We start from the raw sequence: 23,053 nt of genomic DNA, 5'->3' as shown, positions 1-23,053 counted from the left end.
CTGTTTGGCAGGAGCCATTAGAAGTAAACCTGCTGCTGCAAGAGAGAAGGGGAGAGATTACTAGAGGGATGCCCTTGAATAAGAAAGAGGACTAGGGACTTCTAGTGATGTGGCAGTGCCGTGTAAGGGAGGGAAAAGATTTTCTCAACCCTCTTAGGGTCCTGGCTGGGTCTGAAAATTAAACTGACAAAGATGTATAAACAGGGAAAGCATGCACATTTTTTTATGGTAAGTTTTATGTGACAGAGAGCCTTCCTAAAGAAATAAGAACCTGTAGAAATGGTAGAAGCTGAGAGTGTTGATGCAGTTTGATAGAACAAAGAGCGTGAGGTACGTGCAGTAAGCTGGGGAAACCGTGGCAAGTCCTGCCTGTTCGGATTCTTCCCTGAACCCTCCACCTGGACAGAAGCATGCTCCTTTCCTCTGGGAACAGGGAGGGCACTTCTCACACCCAGACTTTATTACCTGCTTCATGGGAGAAGGGAAGGGAAGGTCAGAAAGAACTGTTTCTGCTGCTTTCTCAAATTCCTTCAGCTTAAAATATTCAGTATGCCAAGATGCCATAATTTGGGGGCCCCGTGTCCTGAGCCCTGTCAGCTGGTTGTTAAGTACAGCTATTATTAAATTTTATAAATTTACAATCAGATGAACTATATTTAAAAAGGTGACCGGTATTCAAAACTCACCCTTCCTAGTTACATTATCTATGTTCTCATGATTATGTCTGTTGCGTGTGGATGGTGGGAATGCCACACAAGGGTGCGCTCCTGTGCTTGTCCTCCCCTGTCACGTTTAGTGACATCACCTTGGTAGTTGGAAATTGGCACAGTGGGAGTACGCACACCACAGAAATCACAAGCATTAGAAATCAGGTCAGGTTAGCTGTGTGTTAGCCGTGTGCCAGCCCACCGCTGGGCCCAGGGGACACGTGGAGGGACCGCCCTCCGGTAAGTGCTATCAGTTCATCCAGAAGAGCAGGAGAGAAGGCGGGGTGTTTGGACGGGTGAGTAGAGAGATGCGGATAGAGAGAGGCTTCCTATTTCCTAAGTGAAAAGGAAGCAAGGCAATCACCCCACAGTGAGGCTGGGAAGGGAGGTGGTGGTGTGAGGTGGGAGAAGTGTGAGGCAGTAAATGGGTTAGAGAAATGGGGTGCTTTTGACCAGCACCATTCAAAGGCCTGTTGAGGTTAGTGGTTATGAATTTAAAAGAGGCCTGATAACAGAGGGTGTGTCCACCACTGCCCCACCCTCTTCCTCTCTGGTTCAGCAGTGAGTGACTGGACAGCTGGCTTTATCCAAGGCTCGCCTTTTGCCAGCCCAGTGTGACGTGTGACAGGGACAAGTGAGACTATAAAATTATAAGTATAAAAGTCACCACCTCCAGACCTTTCTTATTTATTCTAGCGAACATCACGCCCTACCTCCCCCTTGTAACTTTAACCCATTCTCCTGTTTATTTTGTTCATTGGGTGTTAAGTTACAGGGCTTTCCCATCCAACTGACTGTGCTTTATTTACTCTGAATCTGGAGCCTACCACTGAGCTTGGTGAATAGTAGGTGTTCAATAAGTAATATCTTGAATAACTTAATAAATCGATTCACTTGGCGCCTTCTCGTAAAATCTGCACAATGTGAATGAAGAGTACTTAAAATCCACCTTCTACCCCTTTGCTCCTTGTTCCGTGGTGTTTACTCTTTAAGAATCATAGGGATTTTTGGAACCAGCTACGCTAAGCCCCAGTTCTTAACATCGTGGACACTTATAGGTGACATAGACCATTTTTACTGTGCCTGAGACCCAACCTCAAGCGTCTGAGGCAGCTGCCCATGTCCTGTGAGCCACCGATGGCTTTGCCACACCGTACCTAACACGGAGGAGGGTATGTTGCAACTCCTAAGCCTGGAGGGTGGGTAGTTACCGTATTGATTACTTTTTCAGGGTCTCCAATAGCAGCTTTAGGTTTCCTCCGTGGCTCCAGACAAGGAAACAACATAGAAGCACAAGTCCCAAAGTCCAAGGCTCCACACGGCGTGGCGTGGCGTGGCAGCTCCGGGCGAGAAGTTTCGGAGCGCGGGCCAGGCGGGGAGGCCGAGGCTGCTGGCGCCCCCAGGTGGGGACAGCCCCGCGGGGCCCGGGGCGCCGCCCGCGCCCTGCCGCCCACACTGGCATTGGCGGAGGAGGCGGGGGCGTGACCGCTTGTCTGTTTCTCCGAGTGGACAATAAAGTTTCAGAAGTTTGAAAAAGGAGAAAAAAAGCCCTACGCCCCTTTGGCGGCCTGCGTGCGGACGCCTGAGGCCAGGGCAGACCCCGGGTGGCCCGCGCTCCGGAGGCGTGGCGGGCGCGCGCGCGGGGATGGGGGTCACCGTGGAGGTGCACCAGGTGTACAAGTACCCCTTCGAGCAGGTGGTCGCCAGCTTCCTCCGAAAGGTACCGTCCCGCTCTGGTCCCGCCGGGGCTCGCGCTTCCCGCGCCCCTCCGCCCGGCCAGCTGTCCGCGCCCAGGGCGCCCGCTGTCCGCAGCTGTCCCCTCTCCCCACTCCCCTCTCCCCTGTCCCCGTTTCCTTTGTCCCCTTCTCTCTTCGCCTCTCTTGTCCCTTCGCCCCTCTGTCCACTACTGACCTTCCTTCTCTCTGTCCCCCTCCTCTCCTCCCCCCCCCTTGTTCTCTCTTTTCCCCTCTTGTTCCCTTCCCTCTTCTCTCTACTCCCATCTTGTCCCCTCTTCCCCTCTCTCTCCCCAGGCGAGAGTCTGCACCCACCAACCCTCCTCCAGCTGCGGTTCCGCCTCCAGGACGTGCTGGGTGAGGGGAAGGTGCATTTCCTCGAAGGCTCCCCCCTCCGGCGTGAGGGAAAGGCTCCGTGTGTGGCCTCACGTTCACATTCTGCTCCAGCTGTAGCGAGAGGCTTATGGGAGAGTTTCAGGAAACTCAAGTTCTGGAGCCCTGTTGATGTTGTCGATCTTTTTAATACATCAGCGACTCCTTAAAAGCCAGTTGGGGCCATTGAAGCCATCATTTTAGTTTACTCTGCATTCTTTCTCTCACCTCCCTGCTTTCTGTTTTCTTAAACAGCTCTGGGACCTGGGGCAGATTGTTTATGCTCCCTGTGTCTACGTTTTGTAATCTGTGAAATGGGTAAAATGATAGTTATCTCCTCAAAGACTTGGCTGTGAGGAATCAAGTGAGACAATTCATGTGAAGTGTTGATCACAACGATGTGTTTAGTGTGTTCTCTAAAATGTTGTTTATACTGCTATCACTGAGCACCCTAGCCTCAGGACTCGGTGGCTGTCTTTATTCCAAGGCCTCTTCCTAGGACTGTGGCTCCGGGCAATAGGAGAATGGGACATTTCTTTGAAAAAGCAAAAGCACCCAGGGCTGGGGGGTGGGGCCCCTAGACTCTGGTCTGGCTTTGCCTCTAGTTAGATCACTGGATGATCTTGGTCAAAGGTCATCTCTCCAGGCCTCAGTGTCAGCCTCTAAGCCTATGGCTCTCGAGCCAGATATGGCTCTTTGATGGCTGCATCTGGCTCGCAGACAGATCTTTAATAAAAAAATAATAATGTTAAAAATATAAAATTCTCATGTATTACAATCCATTCATTTCCTACCGCTCATGTTCATGGTTGCGGGTGGCTGGAGCCAATCACAGCTGTCCTCTGGGACAACACCAAATTTTTATTGGATAATGCGTAAGGTACACGGGTTGTTGTATGGCACTCACGGAATTACATTTTAAAATATGTGGCGTTCATGGCTCTCTCAGCCAAAAAGGTTCCCGGCCCCTGCTCTAAGCTGAGTGTAGTACCAGGGATTTTATGGATTTCCTTCAGCTTTCACATTCTCAAGATTTCCAGAATTTGCCTTAAGCAGCAGCCCCCGGGCAGTGTGTTCCATTTGCTACTTGAAAGCAAAACTACCAGAGATGTTGGGCGACAAAGGTGGTTTTTCTTTAGTGACAAGACCTGACTTTTATTGGAGGAGAGGATGATGTTGGTGGCCTGGGTCACAAAAGAGTGAGGAGGATGCTGGTGAACGTGATGTCTCCAGGGAGGCTTGTTTTGGGGGTAATACCAGCTTCTTGTTCATTGAGCTCCAGTATCTAGAATAGTGCCTAGCACCTACTAGGTGCTCAATAAAAACATCTGATGCATGATAAATGAATAAATGAATGAAGCCTGAATTATGGATTTGGTGTAGTCCTGGACTTATGCCAGGCTATTGGCAGCAAACACCCATTTTTTGTTAGGACTGGCACTTTGGAGGGTGGAGTCTCTAATGCCATTGCTCCTTGTAAAGGCTTTCTGGATTGTCCTCATTAAGAGGTGATCGCTGCTGTGTCAGAACTGGAGGGATACTTTGTCTAGGCCTTAGTGACCATCTTCTCCAGTGGTGGATAGTTCCTTCTGCATGTGTCTTTTACCCTCATTAGACTCTAAACTTCTTCAAGGCAGGACTCACCCCTGCAGAAGTACGTATCACAGTGCCAAACTGTCGTAGTAGTTGGCATGTGTCAAGATTCTGGGTTAAATGTCCCTCCCTCCCCATTTGATGGGTGCTTAGAAATACTTTCCTCCTTGTGCGAGGCTCTGTGCTAGATGCTAGGGCACAACACACAGACTCTCTTCTCATGAAGCTGATGATGTCTTGTGAATGAGAGTGAAATTAATAAATGATCAACAAATGAACACCATTTCCATTCATGGTGTGTATCTGTACAGGGAAAGTTCACGGTGCTGTGACTGGATGTAGCAGGGAGGCCTGCTGAAGTTCTGGTGGCCATTAGGAAAGGCTTCCTCCAGGAAATAGTGGCATTTGTAAAATAATGACTGCAGCATGGATAGGAGTTTCCTAGGCAAGAAGGGAGAGGGGAGGGGGTGCTTTCATATGTTATCATGTCAGCTTCTCCCAGAAATAATTATGATTGACTTTCGCTTCACAGGCTGGGGAAACTGGGGCTGGGAGAAGTTTAAGCAACTTTTCCAAGTTTCCACAGCTAGCAGGTGGGAGAGCCAGGATTTCACCTCATCTGAATCCAAAACCCACATCACCAGGCTGTGCTGCCTTGCACCTGATAGGGACACCCATGATTATAGTTGTCCCTTAGTATGCAGGGGATTGGTTTCAGGAGTCCCTCACCTCAGACACCAAAATTCGAGGTGCTCAAGTCTCTTATAAAATGGCATAACATTTGCATATAACCTATATTTGCATATAAGCTACAGTAGGGTGTGCCTGTACATCACTTCATTTGCATGGATTCAGCATAGTACTCAGTGCATGGCAAATTCAAGGTTTGCTATTAGAACTTTCTGGGATTTCTTTTCTTTTTTTTTTTTACAGAGACAGGGAGAGATAGGGAGAGATAGGGACAGACAGGAACAGAGAGAGATGAGAAGCATCAATTATCAGTTTTTCGTTGTGACACCTTAGTTGTTCATTGATTGCTTTTTCATGTGTGCCTTGACCACGAGCCTTCAGCAGACCGAGTAACTCCTCGCTCAAGCCAGCGACCTTGGGTCCAAGCTGGTGAGCTTTGCTCAAACCAGATGAGCCTGCGCTCAAGCTGGCGACCTCGAGGTCTCGAACCTGGGTCCTCCGCATCCCAGTCTGATGCTCTATCCACTGCGCCACCGCCTGGTCAGGCTGGGATTTCTCTGTTTTCCTCCCATGGTTGATTGGAGACAGAGGACTGATTGTATTGAGGGAGTAAAATGTTTCAGAATCAACTCTGTTCTTTATCCGATTTCAGTTTTCTTTTGTCCATAGTCTTCTGTCAGGTTTACTCACCTGGGTGGACCTTTGGTGCCCGATATGAGGGTGTAGTTTTGCTGTGTGATAGGGTGAAAAATACAGTGTTTCAGTTTTCTATTGCAGTGTAATATATCACCCCTGTTATTTAGTGGCTTAAACCAGTGATAGAATTTTAATTCTCATGATTTTGCAGTTGGCTGGGCTCAGCTGGGAGGTTTGTGTGCGCCATGTGTTGTAAGCTGCGGCTGCCTATGTATATAGCTGCATTCAGTTAGGATTTGGAAGAATTCTTATAAAAATACTCAGCAACGTTTTTGGCACCTAGTAAATAAAGACTGAGGAGGACATTTTGGAAGATAGAGATAGGGCAAGGGAAGGTGACTATTAGTAGAAAAGTCCTAATGCTGGGAGTGGTAACACTATGGATGACACTAAACTTTCATTTTTTTTTTTTTTAATTCAAAAGCAGCCTTCACAGATCTCTAGGAGGGGCTATGTGCCTATTTCTGAGACATCAGTAAATTCAATGGCTGTGAGAATTTTTATGTGATATTATTTAAAGCCACAAATCAGAAGTCAGTAGACCTAGATTCCAGTTATTGAGCTGTCCCTCTTAGAAGCAGTTTCCTGGTGGTCTTAGGAAATAGTTTCACAAAAGTTCAGTCATAGATAGATTTCTCTTGATGTGCTTGTGGGAAGTGCCCGGGCTCTATTCTCAGTGCGGGGCATTTGATATATATAGCCGTTCTAGAGGATTACAGATTCTCCAGGCAACTTTCTAGAGCAGGGGTCGGGAACCTTTTTGGCTGAGAGAGCCATGAGCACCACATATTTTAAAATGTAATTCCGTGAGAGCCATACAATGAACGACCCGTGTACGTTATGCATTATCCAATAAAAATTTGGTGTTGTCCCGGAGGACAGCTGTGATTGGCTCCAGCCACCCGCAACCATGAACATGAGCAGTAGGAAATGAATGGATTGTAATACATGAGAATGTTTATATTTTTAACGTTATTTTTTTTTATTATTAAAGATTTGTCTGCGAGCCAGATGCAGCCATCAAAAGAGCCACATGGCATCTCGCGAGCCATAGGTTCCTGACCCCTGTTCTAGAGGATATAAGCAAAGCTCTCCAATGTTGCTACTTGAATATTTGGTTAACGTGAGCCATGTTGAGATAAATTAACACAGAACACCTTTTTCTCCACCCAAATCCTTGTAAGTTTGTCTCCTCTCCCTCTCCACCAGCTAAAGAGGTTTTCTTTGCTATGACTATAGCCAAGATGTCCCTTATTTGGCAAATAATCACCTTCGTACAATCATCTGTTTATCTTAAAACCTTTAGATAGACGATAAGAAAAATGTCTCTAATTTCCACGGAGTTCTATAAACTTGTTATAAGTCTTACAGTACCTCATGTGATGTGAATCATGTGCCAGTTACAAAGAGGCATCATCTAGGCGGGGTTCTGTTCCACAAGCTTACAGTAAATGGGGCCAGAAAAAAGTGAATGGGCCGCTTTATACAAATTAGAAAAAGGCGCTCCTTGCTCTAGGTGGCTGTAGCCCCGTGCCCAAGGGTGCCATGTGCAGTGAGTGTCATGCACAACCGGATAAGGGAACTCTACTGTCTTAATTAATTTCTCATCTGGGAACGCCATGCACTCCACCTATCTCCCAGGATTGTTAGGAAGATCAAATACAGAACAGTTTGACAAGCATAAGCTTTTTTTTTATAAGCCTAAAGTAGTAAGAATGATTTTTTTTGGCAAAACACACTTCTCTTTTTCTTTTAGTCTTTATGTAGTGTTTCCAAAGGAGAGCACTTGGCAGAAGGGACAATCATATGAGGATCTCTGGGAAGCGTTTAACCTGATTTTGCACAATGGTATGTTTGAAGCCTCTTCAGCGCTGAGGAGGCTCTATTTTAAATAGAGTTGACTGATCTATGGCTTTTGGAATGCTATAATATACTACTACTATTTTTAACAACTGAGCGATGTTTGCTCTTCTTACACCTGCCTGTTGGGTACTATGAGCAAAATATTCACTACATGCTTTCAAATCTAAGTGGCGCCTTGAAAACAAACACCACAACTCGCTTTGTTCATGAACTGTGTATAGTGTTTCTCAATGAATTCTTCGTGGAGAAGTGCTGTGAAACCCAGAATGGTTTATTCATCCAATGCTAAACTGAGCTTTCCATGAGCTGTAGCATCGGAACTATATAGTATCAATGCACTTGAAGGTGTACATTGTTTTTTTTTCTTTGTATGACAAAGTGTACACAAAGTTGCATAGTTGACTGTTGCAGCTAGTAGCTCCCTCATCTCTGGAACCCCACATGGGCCTGTTTACTGGGCTTAACTTTCAGGAGCTGGATTCAGAGATTATTTTAAATTTCATATACCTGAAATTTAAAGTCATTAAAAAAAATCCAGAGAGCTATGGTGTTGACCTAATTTCCTTGTTTGTTCTCAAATGAGGCCAGAGAAATGACAGTTTTTCCTACTGTTGAGTTGTTCTGGTTGCTTTTCTTTTTATGCTATGGACCAGTAGTCCCCAACCTTTTTTGGGCCCCGGACCGGTTTAATGTCAGAAAATATTTTCATGGACCGGCCTTTAGGGTGGGATGGATAAATGTATCACGTGACCGAGACAAGTGTCAAGAGCTAGTCTTAGACAGATGTAACAGAGGGAATCTGGTCATTTAAAAAAAATAAAACATCTTCCAGACTTAAATATAAATAAAATGGAAATAATGTAAGTTATTTATTCTTTCTCTGTGGACCGGTACCAAATGGCCAGTACTGGTCCGTGGCCCGGGGTTTGGGGACCACTGCTATAGACCAAAGAGTCATTGTGAATAGAGCATAAGGTTCATGGGCAGAGATTTTGTCATTTGTTCCTGATGTATCCCAGATACCCATAGAGATCCTGGAATGTAGTAGATACTTAAAAAATCCTTGTTGAATGAATGACTGGCATACACTCTTTGGGGATTTAGCCTTATATAGTATCAGACCAAGTTCATGTGGGATTCAGTAACGTGTCCTTCCTTTGTGAAGTATAATAAAATAGACAGATTAAAATAATTTCTTTACTTCAGCATAGTGGCTTGGGTTTTATTTATTCTAGCCAGGAGTCTGATATGCTGAACGAAAAAAAGGATTTAAGTGTTTACTCTTAAACTCATAAAGGAGATTTATGAATGGCTCTTTTTATTTAGAGTAGAAAGTTGATTGGGTAATTAGTAATGTTTCCAGCCCTGGCCAGATAGCTCGGTTGGTTGGAGCATCGTCCTGAAGTGCAGAGGTTGCCGGTTGGATTCCCGGTCAGGGAACATACAGGAACAGATGTTTCTGTCTCTCTCTCTCACTCTCTCCTTTTCTCTTTCTAAAATCAATAAACATTAAAAAAAAATAATGTTTTCATTTTTGGTCCTCTCTCTTCTCCCTTGTGAATCTGACTCTTATAAGTCTGGAATGGCTCTCCCTGCAGAGCTTCTGGAATATTTGGGGTAAACTCGCATTCCCAAAGGAAGTGATTTGACAAATGATAGGCCTAGTTTAACATAATGGTTATTAATCTTTTGGCTCACACTATGCTGGTGTTTCTTCCCTTTTACCTTCCTATCCTCAGTTCTACTAGAGCAGGGGTTGGGAACCTATGGCTTGCGAGCCAGATGTGACTCTTTTGATGGCTGCATCTGGCTCGCAGACAAATCTTTAATATAAAAAATAATAACGTTAAAAATATAAAACATTCTCATGTATTACAATCCATTCATTTCCTACCGCTCATGTTCATGGTTGCAGGTGGTTGGAGCCAATCACAGCTGTCCTCTGGGACAACACCAAATTTTTATTGGATAATGCTTAATGTACACAGGTCGTTGTATGGCTCTCACGGAATTACATTTTAAAATATGTGGCGTTCATGGCTCTCTCTGCCAAAAAGTTTCCCGACTCCTGTACTAGAAGAAGGTTCAGGTATGCCGTGGAGGGGAATGGGGCCAAAGTGTGGAGTATGGGCTCTCACATCAGATGGGGGTACGGAGTGCCTCTAGCTGTGTGAGTTTAGGCTTGTCAGTTTATTTTCCTGTCCTCCACTGGCAAAATAAGAATAATAGCTCTCTTCTGGAGTAAGGGGAAATAAATCGGATAATGCACGTAGTGCATATAATATACCGAGCTTAATGCTAGCACACAATAGGTACTTTAAAAGCACTTATTAAAAATATGATAGTGGCCCTGGCCGGTTGGCTCAGCGGTAGAGCGTCGGCCTGGCGTGCGGGGGACCCGGGTTCGATTCCCGGCCAGGGCACATAGGAGAAGCGCCCATTTGCTTCTCCACCCCCCCCTCCTTCCTCTCTGTCTCTCTCTTCCCCTCCCGCAGCCAAGACTCCATTGGAGCAAAGATGGCCCGGGCGCTGGGGATGGCTCCTCCGCCTCTGCCCCAGGCACTAGAGTGGCTCTGGTCTTGGCAGAGCGACCCCCCCCCCAAGGGCAGAGCATCGCCCCCTGGTGGGCAGAGCGTTGCCCCTGGTGGGCGTGCTGGGTGGATCCCGGTCGGGCGCATGTGGGAGTCTGTCGGACTGTCTTTCCCCGTTTCCAGCTTCAGGAAAAAAAAAAAAAATGATAGTAATACTAGTACTACTGCTACTAATTTATGACATTTATTTCATGAACCTAAAAATAAAAAGCCAAGAGAAGTAATCTGCAGAAATCTTTACTAGCTTGGTATAATAAAGGATGGAGTGAACATGAATAAAGTTGCGTATTGGAATTACGGCTTTTTAAAAAAATCATTTAAAAAACATGAAAATATACTTGGAAACTTATCTCATGGAGGTTGTAGCTTAATCAGTGCATAAAAGACAGGTGGTTTTTAATTATCAAAGTACTAATAAGCGTTCATTATATGCCTACGACTAGACATTTGTGGTAAGCGCATGCCCTGGGAGATGCAGATAAATGAAACGTGCTGGCCTCAGGCAGCTCACTGCCCAAGGCGCCAGAGGGAAATATACTAATTTTTTGCGACGAGTGCTTTCTCAGGGATATAACACAGACATACAGTGTGAATCAAGCTTTGTATTTTAATTGTAAATCTGTGAGAACATTTAGGATGTTTAGTGTTTGATGCCTTTTAAGAAAAGCAAGTCTTCTCCAGGGCGGTGCTCTCTAACGCTAGTAGAAAGGGACGCATCCGGGAGGTTGGTACCTTACACAAATTCTGAATTGCTAAAGCGTGCGCTTGTGAGGTTTTAGTAGTCTAGGAAAGTAAGAAATATCTCCCAGTGGTGTTTTAATCATCAGTTAAATATGTTTGGACTGCAGATTGTAGTACACTTAATGCCGCACCACACTCAGCCTGGAACCTAAGTTTTTCGAAAATGTTGATTCATTCTTTAGTAGCAAAACCAGCTACTGTGTATCGAGGACCTGCAGGTGGCAGGTGTTACACTTTACATAAAATTATTTCCTTTAATTCCTGTAACAACTCTTTGAGATAGGTATTTTTGTCTGATTTTACAGATGAAGAAACTAAGCCAGACTGAGATTTAAGTAATTTGCCCAAGACTTCACAGAAGGGCTTCAGACTTAGGGCTTTTGGTTTCTAAAACTCATTCTGTTTCGACACTCCGTGTCTTCATTTTACTTTTGTTTTTTGCTTCTTAACTTTTAATTTGGAATTAATTGGACTTCTAAAATATTGCAAAAACAGCAAATAATTCCAGTATACTCAGCTTCCCCAAACCACTGTATAATTTTTAAAACCATGGAAATAACACTGAGGCAGTGTTGACTAATCTACAGACCTTATTCAGAATTTGGCAGTTGTCCACTAATACTGTTTTTCCAGAATGAGACCCAATCCAGGATCCCACACTGCCTTTCCTTGTATCTTAGTCTCCTCTCATGCGGGAGAGTTCATTAGTCTTTCTCTGTCTTCCTGGACCATGGCATTGAATAGTACCGACCAGGTTACTTTGGAGACTTTGTATCTTTATTGCATTGGCTCTATGTACGCATTTAATGTTGAGATAAGAGAATCTCCCTTTGTGTCACAATTATAAACGATTCATTTCACAGAACTGCATTATGTCATTACCAATGATTAGGTCAGTTTCAAATGAATGAGGGTGATGTGAGGGTGGTTGGCCTTTGCGTAGCAGGTCACTTCCCAGCCAGGGGGCCTTCGAGGAGCATCTGGTGGTCCATCTCCCGGGCCACACAGATGGCAGCAGCATGTCCTGCAGGTTTTGGCTCCTTGTTCTTTTTCTATTTCATCATCCTTCTGGCCTGAAAGACCAATGGATAGCCATTCAAAATATCTGTTGACTTTAACACAGCTCTTTATCATTGAAATTTTGATTAATCAGTGACCCCTTTGATACTGGTATAACATTACATTTGCTTTCCCTCTAAGATAGAAGACTTTGCATGTGGCTCATAAAGGGAATTAGGCAGAGCCCATGGTGATACTTTTTAAAAAAATTTTTTAAAAAATTTATTATTATTTTTTTTACAGAGACAGAGAGAGTCAGAGAGAGGGATAGACAGGGACAGACAGACAGGAACGGAGAGATGAGAAGCATCAATCATTAGTTTTTCGTTGCGCATTGCGACACCTTAGTTGTTCATTGATTGCTTTCTCATATGTGACTTGACTGCGAGCCTTCAGCACACCAAGTAACCCCTTGCTTGAGCCAGCGACCTTGGGTCCAAGCTAGTGAGCTTTTGCTCAAACCAGATGAGCCTGCAGTCAAGCGGCGACCTCGAGGTCTCGAATCTGGGTCCTCGGCATCCCAGTCCGACGCTCTATCCACTGCACCACTGCCTGGTCAGGCCCATGGTGATTTCTTTGTGTGGCTAGACACCAAATCTCTTTCCGGCAGCTCTACCCCTTTGTATGTACATCTTTGGGAGCAGCCTGGGTAGCAAAGATCCCTTCAGTGCTGAAAAAACAGATATGTTAGTAGACCAGACTTATTAGCTGCCTTTGCTGAGCTAATCATACAGATCTGACGGCTCAACTGCCTCCTTGTAGTCTTTTGGATTATGCCATTTGGAACTTGGTAAAACAATGATTGCTTTTGAGATCATTGACTCTTTTTTTTATTTTTTGCAAGTGTATTATAAAAGGCAGGCATTGACTTCTGAGCTTTTTGGAAAGTTGATATTTTACTGTCTTTTTTTTTTTTTATTCAGTGAGAGGAGGGGAGATAGAGACAAGACTCTGCATGTGCCGGGACCTGAATCCACCTGGAAAACCCACTAAGGCAGGGGTCCCCAAACTACGGCCCACGGGCCGTATGCGGCCCCCTGAGGCCATTTATCCGGCCCCTGCCGCACTTCCGGAAGGGGCACCTCTTTCATTGGTGGTCAGTGAGAGGAGCATAGTTCTCATTGAAATACTGGTCAGTTTGTTGATTTAAATTTACTTGTTCTTTATTTTAAATATTGGATTTGTTCCTGTTTTTTTTTTTTTTTTACTTTAAAATAAGATATGTGCAGTGTGCATAGGGATTTGTTCATAGTTTTTTTTTTTTAATTTTTTTTTTTTTTTTTTTTGCATTTTTCTGACGCTGGAAACAGGGAGAGACAGTCAGACAGACTCCCGCATGCGCCCGACCGGGATCCACCCGGCACGCCCACCATGGGGCAAAGCTCTGCCCACCAGGGGGCGATGCTCTGCCCATCCTGGGGGTCGCCATGTTGCGACCAGAGCCACTCTAGCGCCTGAGGCAGAGGCCACAGAGCCATCCCCAGCGCCCGGGCCATCTTTGCTCCAATGGAGCCTTGGCTGCGGGAGGGGAAGAGAGAGACAGAGAGGAAAGCGCGGTGGAGGGGTGGAGAAGCAAATGGGCGCTTGTCCTGTGTGCCCTGGCCGGGAATCGAACCCGGGTCCTCCGCACGCTAGTTCATAGTTTTTTTATAGTCTGGCCCTCCAACGGTCTGAGGGACAGTGAACTGGCCCCCTGTGTAAAAAGTTTGGGGACCCCTGCACTAAGGGGCGATGCTCAACCCATCTGGAGCATTGCTCTGTTGCTCAGAAGCTGAGCTCTTCTTAGCGCCTGAGGCAGAGGCACCATGGCCAACTCGTTCCAATCAAGCCATGGCTGCAGGAGGGGGCAGGGAGAGAGAAATGAAAGGGGGAAGGGTGGAGAAGCAGATGGGCACTTCTCCTGTGTGCCCTGACTGAGAATTGAACCTGGGACATTCACATGCTGGCTGACACTCTACCATGAGCCAATTGGCGATGGCTTCCTTATTGTCTTAAAAGTAGGCTTTATGAAAGCAAGCGCGTGCACACACACACACACACACATATATTTATTTTCTATGTAAATAAGAAAGGGAAATACCATATCTTCTTCACGGAGCTTTTACAAATGTATTAAATGTTATTCCTGTAATTAGATGGATTCAATTTCTCATTCTCTCACTTTTCATAGCTATGTGTTTGTTTTCATAGATATTTTGTTTTTCATCCAGTATTTTGCAAGTTTTTGGCCTTTTAATATGTAAGGAATAAATTGGCCTTGGTCAGGTAGCTCAGTTGTTTAGAGCATCATCCTGATACACCAAGGTTGTGGGTTCAATTTCTAGTCAAGGCACATACAAGAATGCAGAAATAAGTGGAATAACAAATTGATGTTTCTTTCTCTCTCTTTCTCCCCCTTCCTCTCTCTCTAAAACCAATAAGTCAATAAAAAGTTTAAAAAATAAATGAAAGCAAGGTATATGACAATTTAGAAGAGTTTACATTTTACCCTTGTTAGACTGTTACATAATATATATACAGTGATTATTTGCAATAACTTGATATCTTGGGGAAACAAGTTAGTTTATGCATTCTGTAAAAGAAGTAAAAATCGTAAGTTCAAAATGAAGTCAATTATACCTTTTAAAAATCCCTTAAGTCACCCAGAAAATATGGCATGCATGGCGAGTGTGCCCAGCCCAGTGTAGTAAGTAATTCTTGTGCCACTGCAGTTTGTGACCCCCTGAGCCAAGTCCAAGATGGCAAGGGTTTTTGGAAGCTATCCGGGTCCTCAGACCACCTTGCTTTCATGAACACTTCTAGTGTGGAGGGGAGACTGGAAAATCCCAGTGGGACCTTGCTGTGTGCAGGCTTTTCACCGTCATGTTTTTAACACGAGGACTGTCTTACCACTCGTCGGTAGGTTTGCTTGTTTTGGAGAGGGCTGGATGAGGTGGCACCTGTGGCAGCCTCTAATGCAGCCCCCCACATGGGCACCGTAAATGCTCAATAGGTTTTCAACGGGCTGACCATTACCTAGCTTGATGCATCCTATTGTCACAGTGTTTGGAAAGGGGTCCAGAAAAACCTGGCCACCTGCTTGCTGTCTTTCCAGATTGGCATTATTGGTGGTGGCCCTCTCTGAGCAGCTTTCCCTCTCTCAACCCCTTACTATCTGACTGCAGATACGTTTTTGTGAATTAAATCATCAGTATTTAAGTTACCACAAGATGGTGTCAGAGCATTTTAAGTAGTGCCAGGTAGGGGGAGCCTCAGCACAAAATATCCTTAATTAAAAAAACAAAAGTTCAAACATGCCTTGTGTGTCACGGTATTTAGCTATTTTAAACACACTTCTAATTTCTTTTTCCATTCTCATATGGAAACTTGAGGCTCATGTCTACCCAACTCCAAAAGTAGTTGCTTTGGAAAATAACTTGAATCTTGCAGATGATTTTACTGTAATGAATAGTTCAGGACCTCTTGTGTTAGGTTAATTAAACTTCCATTTTCTTTTTATTTTTTACAAGCCTCGTGTAATGGCCCCTAAGTATTTATTTTACAATGGCCTACATATTTATATATATATCTCTCTTGTTCTCCCAACTAAAGTGTGAACTCTCTAAATGCCTGCTATTTTGTTTGTTTTATTACTCAAGTCGTAGTGCCTGGAACAGTGTCTGGGATGGTAATTACTCAAAAAAACTGTTGAATGAAGAATGGAGAGTTTTCACTGCTATTTAAACCAATACCCTTTGACTTAGTAAACAAATATAACAATTATGCTGAAGTGTGAACTTTCTGAGTTGATTATACTCTATAGGAATGTCACTGATAAAGAAGTGAAGAAATGAAGCATTGGTGTGGCATATGGTTGTCCTGGGTTTGATTGCCAGTCAGGGCACATGGGAGAAGTGACCATCAACTTTTCTCCCCCTTTCTCTACCCCTTTTCTCTCTCTTCCCCTCCTATAGCCAGAGGCTTGATTGGTTCGAGCATGGCTGTGGACACTGAGGATAGCTTGGTTGGTCTGAGCTTCAGCCTCAGGTGCTAAAAATAGTTCAGTACTCAAGCATTGCTCCAGATGGGGTTGCCAGGTGGATCTTGGTCTGGGTGCATGCCGGAGTCTGCCTCACTATCTCCCTTCCCTCTCACCTAAAAAAAAAAAAAAAAAAAAAAAAATAGTGAAATAATAAGAACTGAAAACTTTGATCACTGTCCTTCTTTTGTAATTACATGTCCACCCTCTTTCATAATTTAGTTCAGTAGTTATCCTACAACTTAGATTGTAGTTACGATATTCAGTGGGGATGTACTGATGAGCATACAATGAGCAAATCAGGACTGTAGTAAAGGAAATACTCTCATTTAACCTTAGTGTGAGAGTTCTAGTTCTCACACAGACACGCACACAATTCGGGGCATCTGTGTGAGTCTCACACATTACTCTTGCTTCACAGATGCTGTGTAAGTGAGGCCCCTCGCTGAGGGGCAGTCTAGCTAAACCTGAACCTGACCCTCCGTAATGGACATTGTCTACAAGAAATACTGAAGGCTGAACTTGAAAAAAGCAGTCATAATTTTTAGCATTTTCTTTCTGGAGCCAAAAATGAGTGATTTTAGAATATTTTTGAATTCATGTTTTTGAGTAGTTATCAAGGTTGCAGTTGCCAGGATGAAAGTGGGAATGCCAGTCTGTGGCATGGGGTGTGGCGAGGTGTGACTGGTCTTCACAGGTCGGTCCCCAGACAGAAGGAAGGTTTGTTTCCATACTGATCCCTGAGGTCAGCGAGGTTTAGCTTTCAAATCATTCCTTCATTCAGCAAATATTTATTGAATGCCTACTATGTGCCAGATGCTGTGCTAGGTGGTAGAGGTACAGGGGTGACTGAAATAGACAATGTTCCTGCTCTCATAGAGCCCCTGTTCTAATCTAACATCATTTGGGGCCACAGCTATCTTTTTTTTTAGTGAGAGAGACAGACAGACTGACAGGAAAGGGGAGAGATGAGAAGCATCAACTCTTCATTGCAGCTCCTTAGTTGTTCATTGATTGCTTTCTCATATGTGCCTTGACTGGGAGGTTCCAGCTAAGCTAGTGACCCCTTGCTTAAGGCAGCGACCATGGGGTCATATCTATGATCCCACGCTTAAGCCGGTGACCCCATGCTCAAGCCGGATGAGCCCATGCTCAAGTCGGCAACCTCAGGGTTTCGGACCTGGGTCCTCAGCATCCCAGGCCAACACTCTATCCACTGCACCACAGCCTGGTCAGGTGGGGCCACAGACATCTTTAAGAATGTTGGAAAGTCAAGGATGCTTTTTTCCCTGAAAAGCAGTCAGCCTCTTACATGCATGCGCATACACATGCATGAGGCTGTGCGGGGTGGGGGAGACCCACATTCACTGTGTTTTGCATCCTGTTTCCTGGGGGTTCAGAAGACTTGACGGTTCAAGTTTGCCTAAGGCCTTCTTCTTTTGACCCCCAACCTCTTTGCTTCTCTCACCTGCCCCTTAGCACCTTCTGATGTCTTGGATAAGACTTGCTGTAATTTTCTTTTCAGATTGGGTCACAGGATGAAGCAGTAAACCTCTGGGAAAAGAGCCCAGGGGACACTCAACAGGCAGCCACCCTGTCCTATGGCTTTAAGCAAGTCACTTCCACTTCCTGCGTCTCTCTTTTTGCACCTGAGCAATGGGAAAGGTTGGGTTTGAGTAACTGAGGTGACTTGAGTGTAGGTTGGGTGGACAGGCTTTGAAGGCAGCAGAGAGTATCTGCGGGTAAATGACAGTCTCGGCGCTCATTAGCTGGCTGAAATCGAGCAAATTATTTACTTTATCCAAGTCTTATTTCTCACATGTGAAGGGGGAAAAAACAGCATATGTCCTATTGGATAGTTTGGAGAATTAAACGGAAATAATTTAGTATTTAAACTACCATGGACAAAAATGGTAGCTACTTTTGGCCTTGTTAAATCCAGATTGTCTTTCAGGGTTAATTTAGTCCATAAGCAAACTATTTATCTAGGACCTGGTGTAGACTAAGTCCTGTGTGGTTAACCAACCCTGCTACCAGGCCATGGTATAGCACGGTAGTGAAGGAATTCACTCTGTATTCGGCCAGGTTTAATTTCCTGACTCTACCCCTCACTTGCAGGGTGACCCTAAGCTCTCTGAGCCTTGTTCCATGTCCATTTTTGAAGGATTGGACCGTGGTGTCACACAACCCAGTCACAACAAAGAGGCTGTTACTTAAACAAGATTGTGCAAAGAAAGCATTTAGTACATTGCCTGGCACAAAGAACACTCTCGATTTAACAAGGCTGGTTCAATATGAATAGTATCATTTATTGATTAACTTAACCTAACCCCCCTCTCCCTCTGCGTTGAGGGTTAGGTGGGATTGAAGGAAGGTTCTCCCAGATTTCCATTCAGGCCGGTTAATGAGTATGTCTCACTTACCCGGCCCAGGTTGTAAAATTAAGTCTCTCGATTGGAAACTGGACTTAAATATCGCTTGGAAATTATTTACTGTTCTTGTCCATAACCCTGGTTACTAGGAAATAATTCACTTTGCTGAAAGCAGGATGGTAATGCTTCTTGCTATGCTTTCTTTTAGTATCCCAACCCCATGGATAAAAATGTCATCTCTGTAAAAACTGTGGAGGAAAAAATAGGTAAGTTCCCTGAATTTCCCTCACTTGAGCAATGATCATTAAGTGATATTAATTGTTTTTTTTTGCAAAGATATCTGTTTGCATGTGCATGGCCTGTGCTGTTTTGAACAGATGTATTTCTGCACCTGAGGTGCCTGGTGGACAAGAGCGCCCACCCAGCATTCACAGGGGTTGGATGGAGGCTTGCCTCGTCGACCCCTGTTCCTTTCTCAGTTAATCATTGATGACAAGTAGAGCAGCTAGCATTGCTGAGCACTTAGGAATTTTCTTTTCACCAGGCACATTTTCTTTTCTTTTTTTTTTTTAACTCATTTAATCTTCAGAACAATGTATGGGGCAGGTATTATTCTTACTTCTACTTAATGAACAAAGAAACCAAGGTACAGAGAGAAAAAACTTTTCCAAGGTCGCATGGCTATCTATATTCTGAAAACATATTCACATATCATCTTAGAGATGGCAAGTGGATATGATTAATAGCATGTATACGAGATGTGACTGTAAAGTGATTAGATTATGGAGTCATAACTGGACTTAATGTGGTTCGGTATTGACTAGAGCAGGGGTTGATAAATGATGCTTGTGTGGCTGTTGTAAATAAAGTTTTATTGGCACTTAGCCCATGCCTGTTTGGCTATATTGTATCTATGGCTGCTTCATTGTGACAACAGCAAAGTTGAGTTGTTGCAGCAGAGACCCCATGGCTCAGAGAACCTAAAATATTTACCATCAGGCCCTTTACAGAAAATGTTTACTGACCCCTGAACTGGAGTGTAGGAGTCTTTACTGTTTTCTGTCCCTTGCATCTCCTGTGGACACATTTTCACTCAGTCTTTGAACTTGAGAACCGAGCAATGTAAGAACTATAATGACGCACACAATCGAGGTTTAAACCTTTGGAGACACCCAGACCCTGGGCTAACATGTTCTTGAGCCTTCTGAATCAACCTCTGAGATGCTACTGTTCATCTGTTCATCACATGACTCTGAGACCTCTGTGCGTGGTGACCAGAAACCTGTCTTTTACTTGTGAGGTTATTTTCTGCACTTTCATAACTTTTATAAATATATTAAAAACAAAACAAAACACATTTTCTCAGGTACCTGCGCTCAGTACGGGAGACACTTGTTATTTGGCATCAGAGAGGTCTGATTTCAAATCCTGGCTTTGTGACTTTCTCTGTGACCTAACTTCTTGGAGGCTGTTTCTTCATCCTTTAAGTGGGAAAATAGTACACCTGCCATTAGGTTGTTGTGAAGATCAAATGAGAGAGCAACGTGCATACTCCAGAGTGGTATGGGAATGTTAATTATCCTTTCTACTGCTGACAAGCACATCTTCGCCTCCAGGAGGGGCTGATCTATTTTAAGTACGCGTGCCACGAATGCTGGACAGGATGGCCAAAGAGTGCCAATGGCAGAGAAGACGAACCAGTTTCTTACCTTGTCAACAGCTTCAGAACAGTCAGCAGCTCTTTTGTACCAAAAAAGCCAGAGCTGTGAGATGCTGTCCATCACATGGCTCTGAGGCCTTCTCTGTGCTTGGTGACCAGAACACTGCCTTTTGCTCGTGAGATAATTTTCCGTACTTCCATAACTCTTAAAAATATATGAGCCAGATCTGTGAGAAACCTTTTAGGAGTGTGGTTGAGTCATAGTAATTCACAGAACAAATGACAACACTTCAAAGGTTATTTTTTCTCTGACTTGGTCTCCCTTTTTCTTAACAGTTATTGAATGGGTTTTTGTCTTTTCTTTTCCCCTCCCTCCCTCCCTTTCTCCCTCCTTCCTTCCCTCCCTCCCTCTCTCCCTCCCTCCCTCCCTTCCTTCCTTCTTTCCTTCCTTCCTTTCTTCTTTCTTTCTTTTCTTTCTTTCATCCCGGATGCTATTCTGGAAGCTTATTTCCAAAATAGTAGTTCCAGTCACAGGGAGCTCCCCTATGAGATAAAAGTATGCCTAATATAATTAGTTATAAGTTTAAATTCGTAGCCAGAAATCTATTCTTGAAAACGTGTTTAATGCGGAAGATGGCAGCATCAGATTCTCCATTTTTTTTTTTGTTAAAACATCATCTTTATTGGAGTTAGTAAAAGGCTTATTGGCCATTGTCATTGGAGTGTGCAATTTGTGATTCATTTATCCTTGATTTTAGGATATGCACTTGCGAGTAGCTGTTTTACACGTATCCCTTGATCACAGAGAAGTATATTTGCAGTGATTTGGCCCAGACAGGTGGTCAAGAGCCACTGAGTTTTGAGTTAAATATTTCTTTTACGAATTCTACATATAGAACATTGAGATTGACATTGAGTATAGTTCCTTAAATATTTTATTTTTGAGTGTCAAAATTTTCTGTTTCTAGATGTGTCAACAGGGATCATCTATAGAAAGAGGATTGCAATCTGTAAGAATGTGGTTCCAGAAATTTTAAGGAAGGTAAATTCATTTCACACTTCTATCAGCTTGGTGTAACACTGGCTAATTTCCCAGTAGTCACGAAAAGAGCATTTTCTGACGGAATGCCGTTAGAACTTTCCCGGTCTTCCTACCTCACGGCTCTTCAAAAACAAAGGTCTGTCATATCCAATCTCAGTTACGGCAGATGCCACGGGAAATAGCTTTCTCCTGTCTGTTTCTGTGTCTCTCTCCTTTGTGGAGGACTCTTAGAGGACATAGAGCTGCTCTACAATTATTTTAAAGATACCTTGGACATTTTACATGAAGTGGCCTTCTTTCCTTACCTGTCTGTGGTTAGATGTGACTCTGGAGAAAGAAAGATCAGAGGTGGGCAGGTGGTAAATACTGGGTGAGATCTTTAGTAAGGAGAGAAGAGCTCAGTTTCTATTTTCCTGTCAGAGAGAACCGTTATTTTAGGGAGCATAATCTCGCTGCTCTCGTAAGCCTTTCTGTGTATGTTTCTGTAAAGTGATGGCATTGACGATGAAATCTTCATGATAGCAAATTGTTTTCTCTCTTTGAAATCCTTCAGCATGCTGATGATGGTTGGAAAAAAAGGTAAGTGGAAATTTTTAATCACATTGCTTGAACCATAGAGAAATCAGTGACAAGAGCCTTTTTAGAATCATTAGGAAATAGGAGATGGTCTTGATTCACACTTTTAAAACCGGCTCAGATGGTTTTTGGAATCCGGAAGTGATTCTGTGGGTGATGTGGAACCCAGCTGGGCTCCCGCTGATTAGCTTGCAAATTACACTACTGTGCTGTGTGTAGAAAAATGGCAGATTCTGTCACTTCCTTATCATGGATTAAGACCCTGTCACATTCTTCAGTGGAAAGAAAGGTAATATGACAATGGAAGTGAACTTCTATTTTCCAGATGGTAAAATGTGTTGCATTATCTGCAGCAAACTGTTACTGGCGTTTTCCACAGAGTGCATACCCTGCTCTTGTCCTATATACATGCTTTGAATCTATTATTTAAAAAGGCATTCAAGTTTGTGTTGTATCTCAATTCTTAAATAATTTAAGGACGCCTCTGACTTGTACCATCTGCCTTTGTAGTTTTCTGTGTCTCCTCCACCTAGGAGAGCATACCTTTCTAGGTACTGAACAGAGTTTGGAATGATGAAAATATTTTACCCGATATCGTCACGCACGTGAACTCGTAAGTGGGCCCAATTAGAATCCATCAATTTAAGAAGGCCATCACCAGCCCTAGAGGAGACACAAAGGAGGCTGATAATTTGCTTGGTGTTTAGCACTTAGGGAAATCAGGGCAGGGACTGGACAGGCTGCATAAACCCTAGACCATTTGCATGTCCTCACCAGCATTTAGTAAGGTCATGGTATGTTTGATTATCAGGGATTTACAGCCATTGGTGAGCCATCGTCCATATATCAGGATCACTCGTACTCTGACTTATCCAAGACTTAAATTTTGGATACAATTGTTATGTAGCCTGCTCTTCCTAAATTGAGAACGCCATTCCCCCTGTGTTGGACAGGTGAGCGTCTTAAAGGTACCCAATGTCCAGTTAGAAGAGGAATCATGGCTCAATCCCCAGGAAAGAAATATGGCTATACAGAGTCACTGCCTTACGTGGACACAGTACGCCTCCATGAGGGAAGAGTCTGTCTTCCGGGAAAGCATGGAAAATCCAAATTGGTAAGATCCCCTCTGTGTGTGTTTGTGTGCCTGTGTGTGTCAACGTGGAGGTTGGGGGCAGGGATGCACGGATGAGCTCGTGTATTTCATACCTAATAATCTCTGTTTGCAACTCACATAAATTACACATTATTAATTTTTAATCACACAGGTAATTAATGAATAGATTTACCTTTGGAGGGAAAATGACAGAGCTCAGTTCCTTTCTGACTACCCTTTTCAATCC

At 43.9% G+C, this 23,053-nt stretch overlaps 1 protein-coding gene across 6 annotated transcripts in view; it reads left to right on the top strand.

The window, feature by feature from the left end:
- The first annotated feature begins 2,288 nt into the window (after positions 1-2,288).
- Positions 2,289-23,053, top strand: part of PRELID2 (PRELI domain containing 2) — an 87,332-nt gene continuing 66,567 nt past the window's right edge. For 4 of the 6 annotated variants that reach the window (XR_010731050.1, XR_010731051.1, XR_010731049.1 and 1 more), the window contains exons 1-4: positions 2,293-2,427; positions 18,644-18,701; positions 21,064-21,137; positions 22,667-22,827. Coding sequence is in view for 1 of the 6 variants with exons in the window: in XM_066272880.1 (XP_066128977.1) it covers positions 2,353-2,427; positions 18,644-18,701; positions 21,064-21,137; positions 22,667-22,827 (368 nt within the window). In the remaining 5 variants the exon portion in view is untranslated. Of the gene's footprint in view, positions 2,428-6,785; positions 6,971-7,547; positions 7,640-18,643; positions 18,702-21,063; positions 21,138-22,666; positions 22,828-23,053 lie in introns of all 6 variants that reach the window. The other 2 variants (XR_010731052.1, XR_010731053.1) reach the window with 2 other exon arrangements.

This window comes from Saccopteryx bilineata, chromosome 4, assembly GCF_036850765.1.
Source record: "Saccopteryx bilineata isolate mSacBil1 chromosome 4, mSacBil1_pri_phased_curated, whole genome shotgun sequence".
Lineage (NCBI taxonomy): Eukaryota > Metazoa > Chordata > Mammalia > Chiroptera > Emballonuridae > Saccopteryx > Saccopteryx bilineata.
This window is presented reverse-complemented; position numbering and strand designations above follow the sequence as displayed.